This window comes from Gossypium hirsutum, chromosome A03 (assembly GCF_007990345.1).
Source record: "Gossypium hirsutum isolate 1008001.06 chromosome A03, Gossypium_hirsutum_v2.1, whole genome shotgun sequence".
NCBI lineage: Eukaryota > Viridiplantae > Streptophyta > Magnoliopsida > Malvales > Malvaceae > Gossypium > Gossypium hirsutum.
Window position 1 is genome coordinate 89,130,761 of NC_053426.1, and position 23,424 is coordinate 89,154,184.

The 23,424-nt window shown below is 32.9% G+C and overlaps 2 protein-coding genes across 7 annotated transcripts; both read right to left on the reverse strand.

The window, feature by feature from the left end:
• Nucleotides 1-1,208: 1,208 nt before the first annotated feature.
• LOC107886294 (uncharacterized) lies at nt 1,209-19,550 on the reverse strand. Of its 6 annotated transcripts, none has more exons than XM_041103846.1 (26): nt 19,155-19,550; nt 18,005-18,117; nt 17,695-17,821; nt 16,801-16,899; nt 16,657-16,725; nt 16,413-16,547; nt 16,254-16,322; nt 15,493-15,545; nt 15,213-15,372; nt 14,256-14,420; nt 12,779-12,863; nt 12,460-12,687; nt 12,251-12,345; nt 12,100-12,142; nt 11,269-11,426; nt 10,000-10,110; nt 9,681-9,749; nt 9,420-9,563; nt 9,100-9,174; nt 8,840-9,016; nt 8,642-8,727; nt 3,053-3,107; nt 2,325-2,450; nt 2,122-2,235; nt 1,649-1,777; nt 1,209-1,558 (listed from the first exon to the last, which is right to left on the reverse strand). In XM_041103846.1, exons 1-26 carry the CDS (start codon nt 19,272-19,274, stop codon nt 1,493-1,495), a joined length of 2,871 nt encoding a protein of 956 aa, XP_040959780.1. In that variant the 5' UTR covers nt 19,275-19,550; the 3' UTR covers nt 1,209-1,492. The 6 variants fall into 6 exon arrangements, with proteins under 6 accessions (XP_040959780.1, XP_040959779.1, XP_040959778.1 ...); XM_041103845.1 differs by having other exon boundaries at nt 12,251-12,351; XM_041103844.1 differs by having other exon boundaries at nt 12,251-12,354.
• Nucleotides 19,551-19,890: 340 nt separating this feature from the next.
• On the reverse strand, nt 19,891-21,726 carry LOC121222981 (uncharacterized). The gene is made up of 3 exons (XM_041103850.1): nt 21,374-21,726; nt 20,942-21,070; nt 19,891-20,355 (listed from the first exon to the last, which is right to left on the reverse strand). Exons 1-3 carry the CDS (start codon nt 21,674-21,676, stop codon nt 20,287-20,289), a joined length of 501 nt encoding a protein of 166 aa, XP_040959784.1. The 5' UTR covers nt 21,677-21,726; the 3' UTR covers nt 19,891-20,286.
• Nucleotides 21,727-23,424: the final 1,698 nt, after the last annotated feature.

The window sequence follows — 23,424 nt, forward strand, 5'->3', positions numbered from 1 at the left end:
TGCTCCCTGCTGACGTGACAAGTTGGTGACGCCATATAATTTGGCTTCACCAACTTTTACTATAGATTTAGGGTCATTTTCGTGTTTAATTAAAAAAATAAGTCATTTTGATACTTAATTAAATTATTTGGGTTATTTTAATAAAAAAGCCAAATTCTGTCAGAATCCTAAGATGGTGTTGCCTATGCACCACCCTCCACCTTTTTGAATGTACATTTTGGTACATAATTTTTTAAACATGCCATTTTGGTATTTTTTAAAATTTTATATTATATAGGTAAAAAACCCTAATAAAACATATGGTTTTAAAACTAATTACTAACAACACATTAAATATGTTTGTTATTTTTTTAATAATCTTATTATAGGTTCTTATCATATTTGGTTTTTTTTTAACATAATGTTTAAAATTACCCATAACCCTCCCCAGCCCATAAATAGAAAAATAATAAAGTTCAACGCTTTCGAACCTATGTCCTCCTTCATTGGTAATAATACCAATGCTAATCAAACTAAAACTCAATCAACAAATTTGTGTATTATTAAAATGAAAAAAAAATAGATCAAATTATTTATCATAGTAATGTCATCAATCTTAAGTCGTTGAATTAATTTGTGATACCAACTCAATCGAATACATTATTAATATATATAATTGAGGGAAGTAATTTACATGAGTTCATATCTCACCAAATACATAATTTATTTTTTTAAGTGAAAAATTAATATATCAAATAATATTACTTATTTTAATAATAAAAAGAATTGATGATCTGATTAAAAGTCACACCAGATAAAAAGATAATATTTTTTCCCCCAATCTTATAATAAACCAACCACCAATAAATCACAGTAAACTCAATAAGATTTTACAAATACAAACCAACCAATAAATCACAATAAATAATAATGCAATATACCGTATAAATTCATACACGGCATAAATAAAAACATATAAAATAAAATAAAAATAAGAGCGCACAAATCCATAAAATTCATATTATTGATGATGATAGAAGCGTTTATAGCTAAATACCTTTAATTAACCCCAAAAAACAGCGTGCTGAAAGTCAAATTTTTTCTGTAAAATAATATAGCTCTATGCCTCGAATAACCTCAAATAAAACTTAATAACCTAATTTACTTGTCCCTAAACACAAAAATCAAGCTATCCCATGCAATTTGGGGATAAACTTTGCAATAATATCTTGAAAAAGTGGTGGCACTGATTTATTTAGCTCAAGTAAAAAAACAAGTGGGAAAGAAAGAACAGAGGGTTCCCACTTTTGAACCGTATGTTTACAATTTCGTATTTACAGAATGAAAATCGAGGAAATAAAACAATAATATTCTCTGTAAGCCTGTAATTTGGCTGCCATATGAGTTTGATTGCAAGGCAGACATTTGAGAATTCGTAAGAATATTTTGGGGTCAGCTTCTAGCACTTAACTGTACCAAAATGGGATAGAAAAATGTGTAGGAGGAAGTCATGTCATTGTCGCTTTCTTTGGTAAAGTGAATAACCAATCAGAGCAGACATCAAAAACGTCCAAAGCACCTGCAATAAACACAAAAGTAAGAAGTGATTGGTTCCATCAGCTACAATCAAGCAGGGGGAAATAATAGAAGGAAATGGTAGGGAGAGTACCGTATTTATGGTATGCCATCGTTCAAGCCTTCGAATCCGGCATTGCATGTCTTCTATTATGCCATCCATTGGAGAAACCTCCCTACTCTGTGACGATTCTGATGGTGTACTGCCACCCTGTTTGGTCCACTAAACCATTATTAAATATAAAGAAAATTGGTACCAATCTTAAATGGAGCAAATTCTACCGCATAAAAACTAGATTTTTAGTAACATGCGGACTTCAAATTATCAAGAATATGCAAATAAAATTTACGTGTCTGTCATCTGATTTTCAAATCATATCCTTCCGATGCTATTCGTAGAAATCAAATCTTTGTTGAGAGGCAGATTCTAAATAACCATGGATATGTAGATTGCCATGGTAACTCTGATTCTTATTCAGCATAAACATTAGATGAAGAAGTTTACGTTAGAGGCTATCTAGAATATCGACATGTGCTGATAGCTTAATTTTGTTTAACAATAAACACCTGGGATTGTATAGACTCCACAAGTTCCTGCAACCTTGCAGCTTGATGAGTGTGAATTCCACTGTAACTTCTTTCCACAAGAGGTAATCTTTCCAAAATTATTTGGAGATAACTCTACAAGATAAATATGAGTCCTATCAAGTTTAAATAATAGACAAAAATGGAAGAAATACAGAAATATCTCACACAAACAAAGGCCAAACCTTTGTCGTGTATGACCCATCCAGTTTCAATGCTGAACCCGCAGCTGCCACAGCCTCTTTATTGACCCCTTTGATCTGTAGGTAAGGGCTAGGGGCATCTTGTAGATGGTCAACCTCAATAAGAATCTAAAGCCGGCACCGAGTGCATAAAGACAAGAGCTCATATATGTCAGAAATAATTGAAGTTAAAAAAATCCCACACCTATGAACACTGATTGACTCATGTTCAAGAATAGCCTTTATCCAAAAAAAAAAAAAAAACAGATAAATAAAATATAAATGGATAAGAACAGTGTGGTTTTCAATGGTATTAGATACAGGTGTAGAAGATTGAATAATAGTTTGGCAACTAAATCCTTCACACTTTCAAGGTGAATCAATAAAATATACTCACAAGAAAGCAATACTCAGAGCTAGCAAAGACAAACTAATCCAGAAGATCCACATCATATTATTTTTCATTTTAATAAAAGACAAACAGGATATAATTTTGTCCAGAGTTACTCAAATCAAGGTTTAAAGACAAAATTCAACTAAATTGAAGTAGAGGCAAACTTCAGAGATGACCCAGAGTAGAAAGGAAAATTCAGCATTAAATCACAAGTTAGAATGAAGTCAGAACATTGAAAAACTAGAAGCCTACGCTTTTGGTCACAACTAATTTTTTTAATTTAAAAGCCACTCATGTTAACACAAAATGAGTATTATAAAATCCAAACTAATATTACCTTGCCATCTTGGTAGATCAGTGCAGATGCTTCAATGTAGGCTACAGCTTGATACCTGCCATCAGGGAAGGAATAGAATACCCAATCAATCAATCATGAACTTATCAGTGAGTAATGCATGGAGGAGGTAAAAAGAAAACTGAAAATAGCAGAGTATGCCTAATACAAAAAATTTCCAAATATGTAGGGTCTGAAAATCAAAACTACAATCTATACCAAAACAGATGATGTGAATGTTTGAGCCCAATCATCAAGAATAGCAGTGTCAGCAGATAAGATCCAAGAAGTTGAATATTTTATGCCACTTTTTCATAAGTTACCACTCGTAAAACTACACATCCATTAGAGTTTGCAAAACTCATACAGAAGAATATCGACTTTGATGAAATATGTGAAACCCCATATATTTTGGGGATATTTTATAAAGGTATTTAGGTAAAAAAATCTTATTTAGATAGATAAGAAATTTTTTAAGAATAGTTATTTTATCTTTTAGTAGAATATTTTATTTTATCGTTTAGTAGTTTATTAGAATAAGGGAATTATTTTCCCAGTTAGGGAATTATTTTCCCAGTTAGGTTATGACTCTTTCCTCAATTTAAATTTAGTTCTTCAGTTAATAAAATACAGAACAGTTTTATTAAATACTCTCTTGAAAACTGCATCTGAGCTAGGTTAAATCTCCAGTAGCATCATGGTTAAAACAACTTTCACTGGAGATAAGAGATCCAGCAATCAACCGGAGGTAGAAAGTTCTACCGTTGAAACAATTATCGAGAGTGCAATGACTCAAGGGACAAAGGTGTCTCACCTCTCTTTTCAACTGACATCTCACAAGTTGAATTGCAAGAATTATCTCGAATGGTCGCAACCCATAAAGTTAGCAATTGATGGGCGTGGAAAGCTAGGTCATTTAACTGGAGAAGTCAAGCAACTAGAGGTGGGCGATCCAAAGATGAGCAAGTGGAAGTCAGAAAATTCTATGATAATTGTGTGGCTTATTAATTGCATAAAAGCATCCATAGATAAACTTTTTCTTTTTCTCCCGATTGTTAAAGATGTTTGGTACGCTGTGAAAGACACCTATTCAAATTTAAAAAAAGCTTCACGGATCTTTCAGTTAAAAATAAAACTTTGGAAGGCTAGACAAGGGGAAAAGGAAGTTGCTTTTTATTATAACGAGATGATGTCTCTTTGATAAGAACTGGATTAGTGTTATAATGATGAATGAAAATGTCCCGGAGATGGTGTAAAAGCTATTTAAAAAAAAAAAAAAGAGAATGAGCAAGCATATTTATTTCTAGCTGGTTCCAATAAAGAATTTGATGAAGTGAGATATCAAATCCTAGGAAAAAAATTGCTTCAACACTCCGTGAGATCTGAGGTTAGAAGAGAGGAGACAAGAAGAAAAGTAATGTTAAGGCCAAGATTTGAAGCTAATGATGATAGTTCTACTCTTGTAACTGTTAAAAATAATGATAACAGTGACAAAAGAAAAAAACCTTGGTACGACCACTGCAAAAAATATTGGCACACTCGAGAAACATGTTGGAAGCTTCATGAAAAACCGGCGAATGGAAAAAAAAAGGGTGGCAATGGTCGTGGTTCACAACCAGATAATAGTAGAGCTTTCCAAACGACTAATGAAAATCATGAGTAGCAAAGTTCTCTGGAAGAGTCTCCATTCACTAAGGAACAATAAGAGCATCTATACAAGCTTTTTCAATCACCACAGTTTCGGATGAATTCTTTTGTTCCTAACTCATCCAATAATCCTTCTTCCTCCTTTGCCCAACTAGATACTGATTTCTCTATTTTTTTCAGTGTTAAGCCTTGTAAAACAAACACGTGGATTGTTAATTCTGGAGCTAGTGATCATATGACTAGTAGTCATTTTTTTTTCTCAACTTACACACCTTGTACAGGAAACAAAAAGATCAAAGTAGTAGATGAGCTGTTCTTGACAATAGTCGGGAAAGGCACTATCAAAATTTCACCTTCCTTGATTTTACATGTGCCAAATCTAGCTTGTAATCTCATATCGGCCAGTAAATTATCCCAGTCTTCGAATTCTATATGTAAATTTCAGAATATGGTCTTAGGGAGAATGATTAGCAATGCTAAAGAATCTGTGGAATTTACTTTCGCAATGCTAAAGAATCTGTGGAATTTACTTTCTTGATGACAACCATCTAAGTCGACCAACAACTACTCTTATGTTTAAAATCTATTTCTAGTTTTGATAAAATTACGATTTGAGGACACCCTAATTTTTACTATTTAAGATATTAGTTACCTGATCTATTTAAAAATAAAACTCCTTCATATCACTATGAATTTTGTGAATTGGCTAAACATCATTTGTCATTCTTTTTACCTGAAAAATATAAAGCTTCCAAACCTTTTTCGTTAAAACATAGTGATGTTTGGGGATCTTTGAGTCTCAATTTTTTTTGAAAAATGTTGGTTTGTCACATTTATTGATGATCATACTCACATTTGTTGGGTGTTTTTATTAAAAATTTGTCTGAAGTTAAAAATATGTTTCAATCTTTTTATGCTAGTAAAAACATAATTCGGTGCGAAAATAGATGTACTTTGGAGTGACAATGGTAGAGAATTTTTTAGTGACCAATTAGGCATTTTCTTAATCAAACATAGAATAGTCCACCAAAACTCTTGTACAAATATACCACAACAGAATGGGATTGCAGAAAGAAAAAACCGCCATCTTTTGAAAATAACTAGAGCCTTAATGTTCACTAGTCAGGTACCATGTTATCTTTGGGGCGAAACCTTATTAACAACTACATATCTTATTAATAGAATGCCCAGTAAAACTCTAAACTATAGAACTCCTTTCAATCTTTTTAAAGATAACTTTCCTAACTCTAAATTGATCATAGATTTATCTCTCCGAGTTTTTGGGTGTACTGCTTTTGTTCATCTTCACAACCAAAATAAACTAGATCCTAGACCCCAAAAATGTGCCTTTGTTGAATATGCTTCTAATAAAAAGGATTACAAATATTATTATCCAATTGATAGGAAGATTATTGTTACCATAGATGTCACATTTGTTGAAACACAATCTTACTTTGATTCTAACCTTCAGGGAGAGAATTATATTAAGATTTAATAATTAATCAAGAAAAGACTAGGATTATACAACATAAGGATTCTAATAATGGGGAATGCAAATTTATGATTAACACATAAACTAATGATGTTAATATTGTTAATAGAAAGGAGTATGAAGGTGTAGAGTCTAATCATGAGAACAAAGAACAAACAAAAGAGTTATTGGTTTACTAAAGAAGAAATGGAAATCAAGAAAGTGAAATCCACCAGATTCATCACCAAGAATCCGACCCGCAAGATCTTGTCAAAAGTCCAGGTAAAACTCATAATCCAACCAAGGAATTTTCTGATTTAGATATTCCAATTGCTAAAAGAAAATGTGTCAAAAATGTTGTCAAATATCCCATGTTTAACTTTGTGTACTATAAAACATTGTCTTCAACATTATCAGCCTTTGTTTCATGTCTCGAAACTGTGAAAACACCCAAAAATGTGAAAGATGCTTTACAAGTTCCTAAATAGAAGGAGGCCATTTTAGAGGAGATGCTCGCTTTTGAAAAAACAGGTACATAGGAAATAGTGGAATTACCTATATAAAAAAAAACAGTGGGCTATAAATAGGTGTGCACAACCAAATTCAAACCAAAAGGATCTCTAGGTAGATACAAAGCCCGAGTGGTGGCTAAAGGGTACACTCAAACATATGGGATAGACTATCTTGAAAAATTTTCTCCAATAGCCAAGTTAAATTCTATTAGAATTTTTTTATCAATTGTTGTTAATCTTGATTGGTCTTTACAGTAGCTAGATGTGAAGAATGCTTTCCTAAATGAGAAACTTGAAAAAAAAGTTTACACGGATCCTCCTCCAAGTTTTGAAGAAAAATTTGGAACTCAAGTATGTAAGCTCAGAAAATCTTTGTATGGTTTAAAACAGTCTCCTCAAGCTTGGTTTGAACAGTTCACTCAAGTTGTTAAAAACAAGGTTACTCACAAAGGCAAGCTGATCACACAATATTCTATCGACACTCACAAAGAGGTAGAATAGCAGTTATTATAGTTTATGTCGATATGATTATTACAGAAGATAATGTGGATGAAATAAGGCGTCTCAAGGAGCATCTAGCATTGGAGTTTGAGATCAAAAACTTTGGTCACTTTCTTGGAATGGAAATTGTTCAATCAAAAAAGGTCTTGTGGTCTCTCAGAAAAAATATGTGATTGGTCTTTTAAAAGAGGCTGGGATGAGTGGTTGACGCCTAGCTGACACACCAATTGATCCAAATGTAAAATTCAAAAATAAAGAAAGACGACTAGTTGATAAAAGGCAGTACCAGAGATTAGTTAGTAAGTTAATTTACTTATCACATACAAGGCTAGACATAGCTTTTGCAATAAGCTTAGTGAGTCAATTTATGCACTCCCCAATGGAGGAACATGAAGAAACAGTGTTTTGGATTCTGAGATACTTGAAGAGCTCACCTAGTAAGGGCTTATTCTTCGAGAAATCTAAACAAAGAGGAATTGAAGCTTATATAGATGCAGATTGGGTAGGCTCAACAACAGATAGGAGATCTACATCAGGATACTGTACATTTGTTTAGGGAAACCTTGTGACTTAACAAAGCAAAAAACAAAGTGTTGTAGCAAGTAGTGCAGAGGCTGAGTTTAGATCGATGGCTCAAGGAATTTGTGAAATGATGTGGTTAAAAAGAATTATGGAAGACCTGAGGAAACCAATAACTTCACCAATAAGTTGTACTGTGATAGCAAAGTTGCCATTAGTATTGCTCACAACCCAGTCTAGCATGACAAAACTAAACATGTTGAGATTGATAGACACTTTATCAAGGAGAAGATTGAAAAAGGCCAAGTGTGCTTGCCGTTTGTTCCTTTAAAACAATAGACTGCTGACATACTCACCAAAGGGTTCCCTAAGACAAGCTTTGATTTTCTTGTAAGCAAGTTGGGCATGATTGATATAAATGCACCAACTTGAGGGAGGATGTTGAAATACGTGAAACCCATTTATTTTGGGGATCTTTTTTAAAGTTATTTAGGTAGATAAATCTTAAAATAAATCAATTGAGATTTTTTAGGAATATTTTATTCTATCTTTAGTAGTTTATTAGAATAAGAGAATTATTTTCCCAAAGTTAGGTTATGACCATTTCCTCTATTTAAATTCAGTTCTTCAGTTAATAAAATACAGAACAATTTTATTAAATACTCTCTTGAAAACTTTCAAACTTAACTTCCTCTCCCTTTAATATCCAAAAGTTTTGTTCAACAGTACCTCTTAATCCCCCTTCTCTTTTTTCAAGAGAAGAAAAAGAGAATTGTGAGACCTTTGGATTAATCCTGGGAAATGACTGCTCAAACCTCTTTCTAATTGACAATAAGAGGCATTAACATCACAATACAAACCATTTTTATTCAATACCTATCATAAAATAACATTCCGTTATAGCAAAATTCTAGTGAACATCAACATTAATATCTAACTTACCCAAGGTTAAGAAGGCCAGACACTGTACTAATGCTAATGTCAAAATCCACTTTGGGCTGAATGATGAAATTCCCCTCCCTAATCGGCTAACAAAGAGAATACAGAAGGAATCAAAATATCAGCTATTTGCTACAGTATTAGAAAAAGCAACTACATTGCATAGGCTAAAAGGAATTTTACATAAATATTACTACTCACCTCTCGTATTAGTAACGCAAATCTGCCCTCACATATTCTGACACGTACACAGTCACTCTCAGCTATGTGCCCATTTGCAGGAGTTCCAGGAAGCCTTAAATATATATCAATGAAATTCTGAACAGAACTACAGAACTTCGCAGAGTCAAGAATATTTAAAATATCTTGATAGGCCACCTGATACCATGAATAAGTAGGAATAGCTTGTCAGTAACAAGGCTGGGCCATGAGTTTTAGATCATAGTCTTTATAATACTTACTTGTTTATTACTCTTCAAAACGAATAGTGAACTCTCGGGAGAAAGAACAGGATCAAAGTCATTTCTAATTTTGAGCTGCAATAATATGAAAAACCATTGCAACACACAATTCACTTTGTTGTCAGAGTTGCTGCTCAAAGAACCATACCTTTGCATGCATCTATGCAATACATATTGCCATGAGTAGGTTAAATACATACAAACAGTAAAATACTTTACCAACATGTGTGCCTGTTCAAAAAACAGAAAGAAATACCAAAAATTTTCTGATATGTCCAAGCACGTGTACTAAAAGCTTGAGATATTCATAGACTACTGACATGTGCATGAACAAGATGCGGTTCAATATGCTGCTGGAATATTGGAAACACTGTCATCATGATCTCATTTTGGGACATAAAACACCCCACTCTGCTTTTGTCTCTTTGAACTCGAGAAATCAAGTGTGAATGAACACCTCCAACCTGGTTTTGCAGCCAAAAACCAACTTAATAGCCCATTTTTTCCCAAAGAAAACAAGATAATACGTACATCACAAGAAAATATCAAGCCCTAAAGGAGGATTAGGGAAGTCATCTTACAACAGCAATCCACAAGTCAAGGGATTTCCTGATTTCAGGATGCAAAGCATAAACCCCCTCAAAAATGATCTGGTCAACAGAAAAAAATAAATTTGAAAAGTTATACAAGTTTTAATCCAAATAAAGAGAACAACTCAGAAAGAGTTTCAATTGCAGAACAACTATCAGGCATCTTGGATAAGAAAGAACAAATAGTTCACCTTAGCAATCCATGTTTCATATTCTAAGTAATTGATTATTTTAGCTTGTTATATTTCAATAAATATAATCATTAAAAAAAAAAAATCTTCGACAGCACTGAAATGAACATGTAACAGACCACACCACAATCTTCAGAAATTTCAAGCTCTTTGAAACAACTACGAGAACCAGTCTCCAAGTTGAATACAGGTATTTTTGTCTTTCGACCATGCTTTATGTCACCAATGTTCTGCACAAGACAAATACAACCGTGAGGCATTACTGATCAGTGCAAAACTTTCTGGTCAAAATCACACCCGCAAGGTATGCAAAATATTAATAATATGCATTTCTTTCATCTATATCAACATTCTGGATACCATCAAGCTCTCCTTGAATGAGTTAATTTCTTATATTTTATATGGTTTTTACTATTTTTAAAATGAAAACAAAGATACTCTAGGTGACTGCTTTTATTTTCAGAAAGTAAAAGAAAACACAGTTTTCACAGATGCTGAGAACAAGAGTTTATTGCTTCCAATGATTTTGAAAACAATGTTTCCACTCCCGCCGATATTTATAAGAGGAATGACATTAATATAACATTTTTTTATGCAATAACAGTAAAATGAATGTTTTAATTTATAAAAAGCGGCCAATAAAGTAATATAAATATACTACAACAAATATATAAAGAAATGAAATATATATAAGTATAATCAATATTCTAAAACAAAAAAATAAACTACAATAGAAATTATATACTTCCTATAATAATAACTAATTGTTTGAACATATTCAATTCAATCTGAAATGTCAAATTAAAATCTGTCTACACTGAAATTAATATGGTACCATATAAATTAGACTTTTATATTTTTATATGTAAACGTGGATGTTGTTTAGATAAATTATTCTTTATTATCATTACAATTTACTATTCATTTCTACATGGTAAAAATGAATATTACAGATAATATTTCATGTATAGTATACACATTAACTAGAAGTATTGAAAAAGGTAGTATTTGTCAAATACATTTCATAATTAAAAGAAAGAAAAAAGAATAATTAAACACACACATATGTAGGTACATATACTTTATATATATGACGACAACTTTTTCTTAATGTCCTACATCTGAAATTAAGTAATACAATGTTTATTGATAGAAATAGACAATTGGTGTTACTAAATGATCAATAAGCTCGTGAAAATTAAGTGAAGCCAGAACTGCAATTTAGTTAACCACGTAATCTTAATCTTTACAAACCTTTAGTTAAGCTTAGTTTCAAGCTGCATCATTTGTCACTATAATGGTTCAACTGAAGTTCAATGCCTCATTCAGCCCTAATCCTTAAGACATGTATTATAATTTAATCAAATTACACAAATATAGAAATTTACCTTAGAAAGCAAAGGCAAATCGAGAGAGTTAAAATCATCGTATTTGAAATCCTTAACTTGCTCTGGTTTAAAATAGCTTTCAAGGGAAACTACTTCACAACCAACAATATTTGCCGTTTTATGTGCCAAGCTAGTCTTTCCGGATCCACTAGGACCACCTGCAAAAGCAGGTGAGTTATCAACAGCATATGAGTTTTGCAATCAGAAGGGACAATAGCGATTCTGAAAAATGACATGAACTTATTTCTTTCTTGTTTCATAGGTCAAGAACTTGCAAGTCATTTACATAGTTCAGAATTCACATAGTCTGCCAGGTAAACCAAGAAATATGAAGAAGCGTGGATTAGATTTTGAGACGCTAATTCTCACATTTAACCAAGCACTTAAATAAAAAAATAGGAAGAAAGCATTGGATATCAAAATTGCCAGAAGATTTACAGTACAGGAATTAAGATCCATAAAATGTGACAGTGGCAAATAAAATTCTAAATCCTAGTGAAAGCATAGTATTACTACTTTTCATATTTTTTTAGTGCTGATAGTGTAACAACTATCAAAGAATTTATCATGCGGTAATCTAAAGAGAGCTAAGAAAACTGTTTGACCAAAAAGTAGCCCACACACTTTCAAAAGTCAAGCCAGCCAGACTCTAAGTTAATGAAAAGAACCATCCCTGCTAGGACTAGTTTCACACACTCAAAACATTATTTGAAACTTCATAAGAAGTTCATATGAACAAGCAACTAAACTAGAGAGACATAGGAAAGGAATATGATAAACCAACCAAGAGAGGAGGGAGGGAGAGAGAGGAGCATTTTTTTTTAATATTACCAATTCCAACTATAACTGGAACACTTTTATTCTCCAACAAAAACTGAAAATGAAAACCAAAAGAAAGGGCATCAGCTTTGGACATGACTGGTATTCTGATCACAATTTAACAGTACAAGCCTTTTCATTATAAGAGCTCTTCCTTCATTACCTGGATTCCCTGCACAGCAAGGAGCAAGCCTCGGTCCAAGTCATATGAATCAGGCATTGGAGCAAGTTTCATTGTATCCCTGAAAGCAGAAGAACCTGTAGCTGCTACATGAGAAAGTCTACGCATGAAGTACATTGAAACTCCTCCATGATGTACTTGAGGAAAGGAAATACTTAAGTTATCGAGCTGTCCACATAGAGGAGGCATACCTACTAAACCGCCATGTGAACGATCTGATGAGGCAAAATGCCATGTTGGTAATACAGGCTCCATTTTTGATTTTGTTGGAGAGCGAGTCCAAGGCTGAGCTAAATCCTCTAGCCGGGAAACAAGGTTTGGAGTGGTACGAATAGGCTTTGGTGCTGCAATGTCTTTTTCTTGATTATGAGAGACAGATGTGGCAGAAACAAGTGGAGGAGTATTCAGGCGTGGAACACCTGAAAGTGGAATTGACTTGAGAAAAAAGATAACCAACAATAGTAGCATTGACAGAGAAAAGTTTGATAGAGATCATGTCTAATGAACAACCTTTTCTTTCAAGAATCATTTCCAGATATGATTTAGTTAGCCATTGTCCAGTAATTCCCATCCGTAATGCTTCTGCTCCAACTGTCTATGCAACAGTATAGCAACCAAATCAAACATAACTTTTTCATCAACTGTTTTTACATAGACTGGTGAAGATGGGAGATTATATTCACTTGCTAACCCAAATTCTTACCACAAAAAAACCAAACACAACAGATAAAGATTGGAACTTTGCAAGAAGATAACATGTAATATATTAGACTTGGACAACATACATGTTTAAAATAAAATCTTGGAACTGAAGCTAAACAGTAAAGTTGACAACTTGACATATAACAAACAGATAGAACATGAATACAAACATACAGCAAAGAAGACATCTGAGAATCAAAACACAGTAGATATAACCTATATCAGTAAAATGGTAGGCTAGTAGCAAAGCCAATGAATTTTGGTTCAAATAAAACAAGAAACATTTTAAGTACATTATAGATGGATTGACTGATTGCATTTTGGCATTTCAAAAAGTGTTTAACATCTTTGAATTGAGAGAATAATAACCCAGGTCATTTCAGGCAAGGACAGCCATAAACAAGCACCCCAGCTTAGCAGGAACCTCCTAAGCTTTCCAACATATAAATGGATGATATGTTTGACACCTAAGCAGGGGTAATTTCAAGAAATACAGAATCCCAAGTTCATGAAATTCATATTCAACGATGTAATCTATATTCCACAATTGTGTATAATCCAAAAAAGAATTAATTTAAGGCTTTGCAAGCAAAAGCTTCTAAGCCATCTAAATTTCTTCCAGTTTACATAATGTTCTTGTTTTCTTGCAATAAAAAAGAATCAACGCACAAAATTGAAAGAAAATAAAAGGAAAAGGAAAAAAAACAAAAACAAAAACAAAAACAGAAAGAAATTCAAGGTCAACATACAAAGAAGACAAGAAATGGCTGTACTAGAAGAAAAAGAAGGAATAAAGCATGTAAAAGTCAGTCAAAGCACACTGCAATTCTGGTTCTCATTTTAAGTTTTCAGTATGATACTTAAGCAATTGCATCTTGTCACTCTCATTTAAAGCTGAACCAAACAATAGAAACACTTTTTTGACTGGTCATTTTTTTTACATATATCACTTATATCAAGGTCAGCTCTCAATGAAAAGCATCTAGAAGATAGCCTCGATTATTAAGCATGACTAATGGACATCTCTTCACAATTATCTCATTTATCAAAACTCACCTAAAATCAAAAAGCAACACATATACAGACATGGAAGTGTCAGTCAAAATCCACAAATAACTGACAAATAAGCAACATACGTTGAGAAAAGAACTTTTTGCTGAAGTGTCTTCCAATCAATGCAAATTATATTAATATTTTCTGAAGGTAAATCGGGAATACTTGACGAAAATATAACGCACTAAAGAAAATCTGAAATGTTTCCTCCTGGAAGAAATTAAGTTCATACTTTCCTATCTGTGCCCCTAAGCACCAAGAAGGTTTCCCCAAGCGTATCAATTGTTTCAAGTGACAGGGAAAGACTGCCAATATTAACTGATGTTGATGCCCTTTTATAACTGACTACAACATTGTAGCCCAAAGCCAGGAGTCCACCAAGAGTCATCCGTCCAACCTGTTCAAAATTAGATATAAGAATGGGTAAAAAGAACCACATTAAGTTAGAGCAAATGAGCTAACTATGAGATGATTTGCAACATAAGTTTCCACCACAAAGAAGCATGTCTTTTATACAATTAGAAAGATAAAAAGTAACAATCCTAGAATACAGATTGAGCTCATTTTTTGATGGTTTGTTACAAACACTCCTAAATCAAAATGTCATATAATATCTTTTTAAATGATTCAGAAGAACAAGATTGAGGACCAAAAAAAGGTGTTTTGATCACCAGAAACCTTACTTTTAAATCATATTGCATATTGCTATTGTGGCAAAATACTAGTTGTATTATTGCACAATATTGCTCATTTCACAAAAAACAATTAGCGTCAGCTACTTATTTCATTCCATAAGAAAAAAACACATTTATTTAATTGATAAAAAAAAGCATCCTTAATTTAGAGAGTTGAAAACTTGAGTATAATAACACCTATAATAAAAGGAATGAAGACAAAATAAAGTTATTGGATATAAAATGGAAGAAGTTAGCAACTTATAAAAGCTACTGCATCAACTACAAAATTAGTAATTTTAAAAGGGAAACACATAACCATACAAAGTTTCAATAGCCAAGGGAAGACATGAACCCTGCTTCCACCCCAACCCCCTTAGCTACACTACTGCATGTAAAACCATTTCAACAGTAACACAGAGAAAGAAAACATCAATGACAAATTAGAGAGCAGAATTTTTCAGTTTGACAACAACTACCACACTACAACTGCAATCAAGGACAGAAAGCCTGACCTCAAATTCAGCTTTTGGTCTGATGATGAAATTTTTGTCCACAATTCTCTGATCCCCAAGTGACAGATAATATCGAATACCAGATTGTCGCACCTTAATCCAATCATTTATCCGCGCTTCTTCATTAGCCGATGGGGGTCTAAGGTACATCTCAATGAAGCTAAAGCAAAATGAAGTTTTCATTTTATTCCCAAAACTTTAAAAGAGTAAAGCCCTGAGAGACATATATAACTAACACTCTGCAAATAGATGGTATGTGATAATAGTCAGAACCACTCACTTATCAGTTTGTGCCTCATCTTTAAGGAAAAAGGTAGACTGTCCATCAGGTGACTGCCACAGCAATATAATGTCCAAATGAGACTTTAAAGGGGGTAACTGATTAACAATGCAACAAAAAATAACTAACTCTTAATTTTTATGCATTAAAGAAGAGGAATACCTATAGGTTTGTTCCAGTAACAGTTCACTCAAGACAGCCACCGATAACCAACTAATCAATTTTTTTGTTCATTTCTTTTTTTTCTTGGGCAGGGGGAAATATATTTAGAGTTTTCTATGTTGTTGTGTCCACTCCTTCCCATTTTTTTCTATGTGCATGTCCACTTATAACTTAATACGGCAAATCAATTACACCTTTACTTTGTCTTTCACATATGTATATGAAAGAACTTGTCTGACCAATAGTAATATCAAAATGGCTACAAAACTTCAGTTACACCTAATTGCCATATGCAGCTCAGTTTTTAAGCAGAACTCAAGATCAAGAAACTTTACGGCAGCTCACATATTCACCACTTAAACTGCAATAGCCAGTGTCCAAATTACAAAACTTTGCAACGAGAAGATATCCAAGGTCCAAATATGAGCTTGAGAACAAATTACCAAATAAGTCTAAACTCAATCAAGATAATTTCACAGTGTTTATGAAAATGTACATTCTTTCTTGACTCCAAACACATTTATGAATTCTCTATTCATCTTTTATGTATGGCAATGCTGAGAATTTTATGTGACAATAAGATACAAAGTATCACATACCTCACTTCGGCATTTCAGCTTGTAGATTGCTTCTCTAAATGATGATACAAAGCTGTTGTTAATTCTAATCTGCATGATAAACTCCATTAATGAGGAATTGCCAGTTAAATTCCAATAAGTAAGAACATAAAGAAAAACAACAAAAACAGAAGAAAAAACCTGTGCATGATGAAGGTCTGGCTCAATGTGCTTTCTAAACAAAGGGAAAATGCTATCAATAAGGTAATCCAGTGAGCAAGAATCTCCTATATCGTATCGAACCTTGGAAAGAAGACTAAAATGAACACCACCAACCTGATACACAACGAAATATTCAGAAGCATTATGTCAAAAGCTGATGAAAAAAACTGATAACTCCACCAAGGCTTTATCAAACCTAGTTCTTAGGGAAAGAAGATATTACCACTGCAACCCGGATATCAAGCAGAGAGCGCAATTTTGCATGCAGAGCATAAGTACCATCAACTATTACCTAACAAAATGTATGAGCCTTTTAAGTCCAAAGCAGCCATAATATGAGATAGATCCTATTTTTACACTTTCTTACCACACCAGACATAGCACTCTTTATAGCTTTGGAGCCAACACGTTTCTTTTGATGAAAATCAAATACTGGTATCTTAGTATCTTTCCCTTCTGTCAAATCCTGTGTTCAACCAAAAACAGAGGGCAAATATATATGCATTTAGAATGCCCCAAACATACTGAGATGCAGATAAAATTTTACCTAGACAATAAATGAGATGAATATATAAGCAAAAAACAATTCAGTCATATGTTAACTTAAACAAGTCTGCAAACAACAGCCATTCACTGAAAAATTGCATTTACCAGCAACTGGCCGTTTCCTTATGTGCTCAACATATGAAGAATCATGTGGTCAACGTCAACATTAAAAGCAATACTTTTCAATATACAGAAGTGAAAAAATAAAACCTAAGTTTTAAATTTAATTGATAAATGTTATAATAGGATTAGGTTTAAAAGCAAAACTAAACTGGTCTGCTACTTTAGAAAAAAAATTGCATGACCAATTAGTTATTTTCAATACGACTCATATGTTACTTGGAATCTAATAAAAAAATACCAGAACGTATAAGTTGTTTAGTATTTTAAAATGAAAAAGAAATAAATTGACTAAAACTACGAAACATATAACTAAATCCAAATAACAGTTTTATCAGGCAGAAACTGTCAGTATGGTTATAGAAGGACAGTTTAGGAACACAAGCATTCATGTCCTGTGTCCAAATTTTTTTCCAAATCCTACATATATACACCACAGGTTACAGAACACTTTCACATACTTATCCATCCCTCAATAATATTTTCCCCACATCTTTAAACATCAAAAGGATGTTGAAGGACTTGTAGAATTTCTAAAATGGTTCAATTTAACCAAATAGATACATATTGAACCATTATAAAGAAATGTACAAACCTCAAGATTTCGGATCAATGCATCAAAATCTATTGAATCCAAATCAGTCCCTTCATCAGTTCCACCCCGGTAGTTCTCCATTGGTATAACAGTGCAACCGATAACAGATGCTACCTTCTCTGCTAAGCTTTTGGAAATTGGAACCACCAAATAAACCCAAAAACATTATTATAAGAAAATAAAATAAAAAAAAGCATGCAGCACCATTTGTCCTGCTTCTTACAAGCTTTCTTTTGAAAAGCAAATAGATAGATAATTAGTAGAGGGAGAGACGCCAGAAAACTAAACAGAATCAGAATAGCATGCATACCTAGTTTTGCCTGATCCACTGGGACCACCAATGCCAACTGTGACAAGACCCTCCTTTTTCTCTCTGAGTTCTTGTATGGATTTTACAAGCAAATAATAGCCATGATCAAATGACTGCATCATTCCAACCCAAACAATCATCACTCTCAAAATAAACTTTCAAAGAACATTAACAGATAAACTCAAACAATAAACAGAGTGCAACTAAGAAGTTCACATGAGACCAAATACTAGTACTTCAAGATCATACAGGATGAACTTGACATAGAAAATTTTGAAAACTAGGATTCAGAGCACCACAATATAAAACATAAGCAACCAACACAACAATCAAATATGCTTACCAAAAGTCATTAACCAAGTTATTCAAAGTTCAAGCCATACACGTATATATATATATTGATACCAACAATATGGTTTAGCTTTGTCAATGGAGTTTACCTTAACAACACAGGAACCAGTGAAGGACAAGAAAAAGAAGGAAGATAACAACTTTCAAACATACAAGAAATTTGACGAAAATTTAGGAAAAGAGTGTGTGTATGTGTGACATATTTAAGATGCAACTGATTTTTGCTTAAGTAGCATATTCAACCCTAATCAGCACAATCTCTGGATTGATAATTGTCAAGTTTATTTAGAGACTTCCATACTTGTATCAAGAGTCGAAGCCAGAAGACACCTTGGATGATATCATCTAGAATTTATTGTTTTCTAATAATAGGAAAATCATCAATCTATCAAGCAGCAAATTGAGCAATCATCAATGACAGAGGCAGAATAAAAAGATTGAAATAATAGGTTGACATACCATAGCTCAAAATGACATTAAGTAAAATGAGACACTGAACAATCACAAATTCCAAACATTTTTACAAAACAAAAAACACTTAATAAAGCACAAATAAAGCAAATGCTGATCATGATTCAATAACATAAGTAGAAAGAAAAAAGGAAAACGTATTTGTTTCCTAGATTACCCAAGATTCAGTACTTGTCTTTTGAACCTACAAAACAATAAAAATGTCTAATAACAGAAATTCTTCAGAACCCAAATTTCATTGAAGAATTAAAAATTAACCAACAACCCTCGAAAAACTAAGAACAACTAGAACTATTTTCTTTAAAACAGAAATTGAAGGGGGACTGACCACATGAAGAGGGAGAGATTGGAGAATAGAAGAAGAAGACGAAGTTGAAGTTGAAGGTTGTTGCTGGAAATAGTCTCGTCCTCCTTCTTGGAATACTCTTTGGACAACTTCATCATCCATTAATTTTCCTTTCTTTTTTTTTTTTTGCTCGAAAAGAACAAAAAAATTCAGGGCTTTCCTTTTTTTTCCAGCAATACTAGTCTGCACTGCAGTTTTCTTTGCTTTGCGTGGGAGGAATCGATCATCAATCAAATGAAATCTTTCTTATTAAAAAGGAGAGAATAAAATTATGAATTTTTGAAAAAAAAAATTTGTTCTCCGTCTTGCCTTTAATTTTTTCTTTTTACGCTTTTCGTTTTCTGAGGCTATTTGCTCCCGCTTGTTTTCCTCACCGTTTCTTTTTTTATTTCCCTGTGCTATTATTACAAGATTATGATTTACTCGTACACGAAATCTATATAAATAATTTAATTTAATTTAAGTTTTAGAAAAAAATAAATTTTAATTAAAATGTTAAAATTAAAATATTTCAAATTATTATATTTTGGTTTCGAATATTATCAAATGCGTTTTCTTAAAGTTTATATGATTTAAAATGATAAAATTAACTTTGTAATAATGTATATTATTTCATAAGAGTTTTTGATAATTATTTAACTGAGTTTGGATCACACAAACTTAATCAACTTTTCTCATAAACATTATAGAATATAAATTATAAATTACAATTTTTTTAAAAGAAGTGTTTCATTTATCCCAACCACATTTAAGTATAAACAAAATGGTCCAAAGCTCAGAAAGATAATACATTAAAATCAACGACACCAAGCCTAATCCTTGTAATAAAAAAAACCCATTTGTCACCATTAACGTTAACAACAATGAAGGGCTGAGACGTGGTCAAAAAAGCTCGATCATGTGAGACAACTCTAGTCTCAACCAAGACATCCACCACCAAGGGAGAGCATAAATCAAAGCAAAGACCTAAGGAATGGCCATCGTTGCCACCATGGACATCGTTAGGAGTCATTGACATAAGGAGATTCGAATCCTTCAAAGTGGCATCAATATCTAAAAACAATAGTTTGGTGTAACTAAATCAACATTATCATGTAAAAGCCATCGAGGCTTGTCAGAGATAGTGCACCGCCAAACATAGGGACCTTGCTGGAGTGGAAAGAAACATAAGCCAAGAAGACTCCTAGCCAAAGAAAATGAGACAAGCTTTAAGGGAAAATCGTAAAAAGACTAAGAGGTAGCTAAGATTCTCTTGTCCACCATTTCGATGACCAAAAGCCTAAAGGGATGGGGGAAATCTTGATATTATTCTTTCGAAAGACAATAAAAAGCATAAAAGAAAATAGAGGTGAAGGGAAAGAAGCCTATGCTGGCTGACCCTAAAAGCAGTTGACCCTTATTAGTTAATTATTAGATAGTCCCTTAATTTTACACTCTTTGTAATTCAGTCCCTAGAATAGAATATTTAATTTTCTTGCAAACTTATCTTATTATGAGTTGTCATACTATAAAATGGTATTAGTAGGCGTTTAGACTCTATTGTGTAGGCTAGTTATTATTCAATCGCCTTTTCCTTTATGTTTGACCCCTTGGAATACTTCGTGTTCCAGTAGAACTATAAATATTGCAACTGACAGTACACATTTACAGTAAAATCAGGCTTTCAAAATTATTATATAAAATTGTTGTTTTAATGTGTACACGCGTAGCCGGTCAGTGTCCTAATCACCTATGCCACTGCATTATTTCTTAATTGATAACCTTATTACCTCCAAAAAAAAAAGCTTGAATAGAACCACCACTACCCTCCAACATATATAAGCCATCATGCAAGTTACCATTGCCAATAAGCCATCATGCAAGTTACCATTGCCAATCTTCCTTCCTCTTTGAAGGTCCTAGAATACACAATAATCAGAAAAAACTCAATTTTGCAATTTCAGGTATTTTGATGGCACTAACAGATAAAAGGTTAATCAAAAAAAGAGGAACAGGTAGTACAGAGCATATTTTAATATTGCGTGTACAGTTGATAGAACCTGATCCAGTTACAGGAGTAAAAGACCCACCGGCTATCCAGACACTATCTTTTGTTTGACTTAGAGAGTATAAAAAACTTTTAGAGGAACTTGTCATGTGTCTATTCGTACTAAAATCAATAATCTATGAGTCAATATTATTGTGAGAATTAAAGACATTACCTGACTTGAAAAAATTGGATGTTGGATTCGAGGAAGAGTCAAGTTGGGACAGAAGACATCTGAGATGTCGAATTTCATCCAAAGAAAATATTCCAATGGATGCAATTTCTGTAGATGGCTTTGTAGCCTCAAACAAGTTAGCTTGACCCTGATTTGACTTATTTTGTTTTCCTCCATGGCCTCTGGTGGGTCAACCATGTAATTTCCAGCACTTGTCCCTAGTATGTTGTGGCTTCCCACAATAATCACACTACAGATTATCTTTATTAAGGTTACCATCTTTCTTTGGCTTTTGAGAGCCATTAGCGATCAACCCAACCTTCTTAGTTGGTGTTGTATAAAGCATAACACCTCTTTTTATTTCTTCTTGGTGAACATTGGAGTATGCATCTTGGAAACACTAATATATAGTTTTTTTTCAGCACCTTTTGAGCCTTAATTCACGTAGTTTCTAAGTAAATTATGTCAAATTTATACTTTTATTATAAAATAATTAAATTGAACTTAATTATGAAACATTTTTAATTTTAGTTATCTTTATACTAAATTTGCTTAATTTGGTCAATTTTTTATAGTTTTGCACAAAGGGTGAAAGATCAGTTCGACGGTCATCTTGAGAAGACTGGATTGCTAAAGCATTCTTCGGAGCATCTGGATTGCTAAAGCATTCTTCGGAGCATCTAACACGTGAAGATGACTGATTATTTTATATACATGGATACCCCAATTTAGCCTTCTTGTACTCGTAAAAAAATCTAATTAATCCAATAAGAATTGGGTTAAAGTTACTCCAAGCCTGATGCAGAGAAAGGGGTCCAATTTTGCTAAATTAAAGAGGATTGATCCATTAAGGGCAGAGTAGCCCAATGCCAACCCAACAGTTGCCCAAATTAGGTAATTAAGCTGAATATAACAATTGCAAAATAGCCCTTAAACCTCTCTTCAAATCACGGTCCAACCCTTCCTCTTTTCGTGCATTTTCTTTCTAGCCACAAGCTAAAAATAATAAACTATCTCAACCTCTCCTTCCACCTAGCATGGCCAACCATAAGGAGGGGGATTGGCTACTACTTTTAGCCAATTCAAGTTGACATTTTCAAGTATAATTACCCCCTTCACCTACTCTTTTCTCATCCCACACACATTCACTCATCCATCTCTTGATTCACTCTCATCCTCTTCTCTTCTCCCACTAGCTTTACCTTTTCTTTTTCCACCCCCTCTCTTGAAAAAGAGCTTTGCATAAGTCTTGGGAGCAGCCTTATTCAGTGTTGTTGGAGAAATTTGCTTGGTTGTGGTGGTAATCCAAAAGAACAAAGGAAAGAGAAACGAATCTTGCCTCGAGAACGACCAGAATCGGCTAAAGTTTTCTCTTTCTTTTTCTCATCTTTTGTTTTGTTCAATTCATAACTTGATTTCAATTAAGCATTTGATTTTTAATAATATCATGTTAGCTTAAATATATTTGTGTTGTAATGATCTGATCTCCATGGTTTGTTTCATTTAATTCTGTTAAATGATGTTCTGCACTTTTTGATCTATTTATTCATACGGGTAAATCAAGAAGAAATTTTTATTGCATGATTTATGTGAAAGAATGTTTGAGTTAATTAATTAATTAATTTAAACAAGATTTTAATTAATCGACACAATACTTATATGGTATAATGTTTAATCATTTAAAGAATAAATATGTAATAATACCAAACCTACTATTGCCTTACATAACCCTATAAATTATTTTACTTATGAAACTGTAAATCTATTAAGCATGGAAACATGTGAGGTAAGTTTAATAATTAAATAAGTAAAATATTTTACTAAGTGTGTTGAGATTAATAAATGTTCGATTTAGCCACGAATTTGCCATAACATCTTTTAAAGAATTAAACGATAATAAGCTAGGAAGGATGATTATTCTAACACTTTTATGCTAATTGTGGTAAACTCTTCAAGATTTGCAATTTTGTGTCATTTTTTATATTTTACTTAGATAATTGTTAATTTACTAAGTTAGATAGTAATTCTGTAACACCTTAACCTTTATCCGT

Excerpts from the sequence above, each read along its gene's own strand:
- LOC107886294 (XM_041103844.1), bottom strand. The coding sequence starts at position 19,274 with ATGGATGATGAAGTTGTCCAAAGAGTATTCCAAGAAGGAGGACGAGAC. Across the intron at positions 18,118-19,154 it reads AATCTCTCCCTCTTCATGTG|TCATTTGATCATGGCTATTA; the intron begins GTCAGTCCCCCT and ends GGAATGATGCAG. Across the intron at positions 9,750-9,999 it reads TTTCTGAAGATTGTGGTGTG|ATCATTTTTGAGGGGGTTTA; the intron begins GTCTGTTACATG and ends TCTGTTGACCAG.
- LOC121222981 (XM_041103850.1), bottom strand. The coding sequence starts at position 21,676 with ATGGCTCTCAAAAGCCAAAGAAAGATGGTAACCTTAATAAAGATAATC. Across the intron at positions 21,071-21,373 it reads ATCCAATTTTTTCAAGTCAG|GACCTTCAAAGAGGAAGGAA; the intron begins GTAATGTCTTTA and ends TGTGTATTCTAG. Across the intron at positions 20,356-20,941 it reads TCAAGCTTTTTTTTTTGGAG|GAGTCTTCTTGGCTTATGTT; the intron begins GTAATAAGGTTA and ends TTCTTTGGCTAG.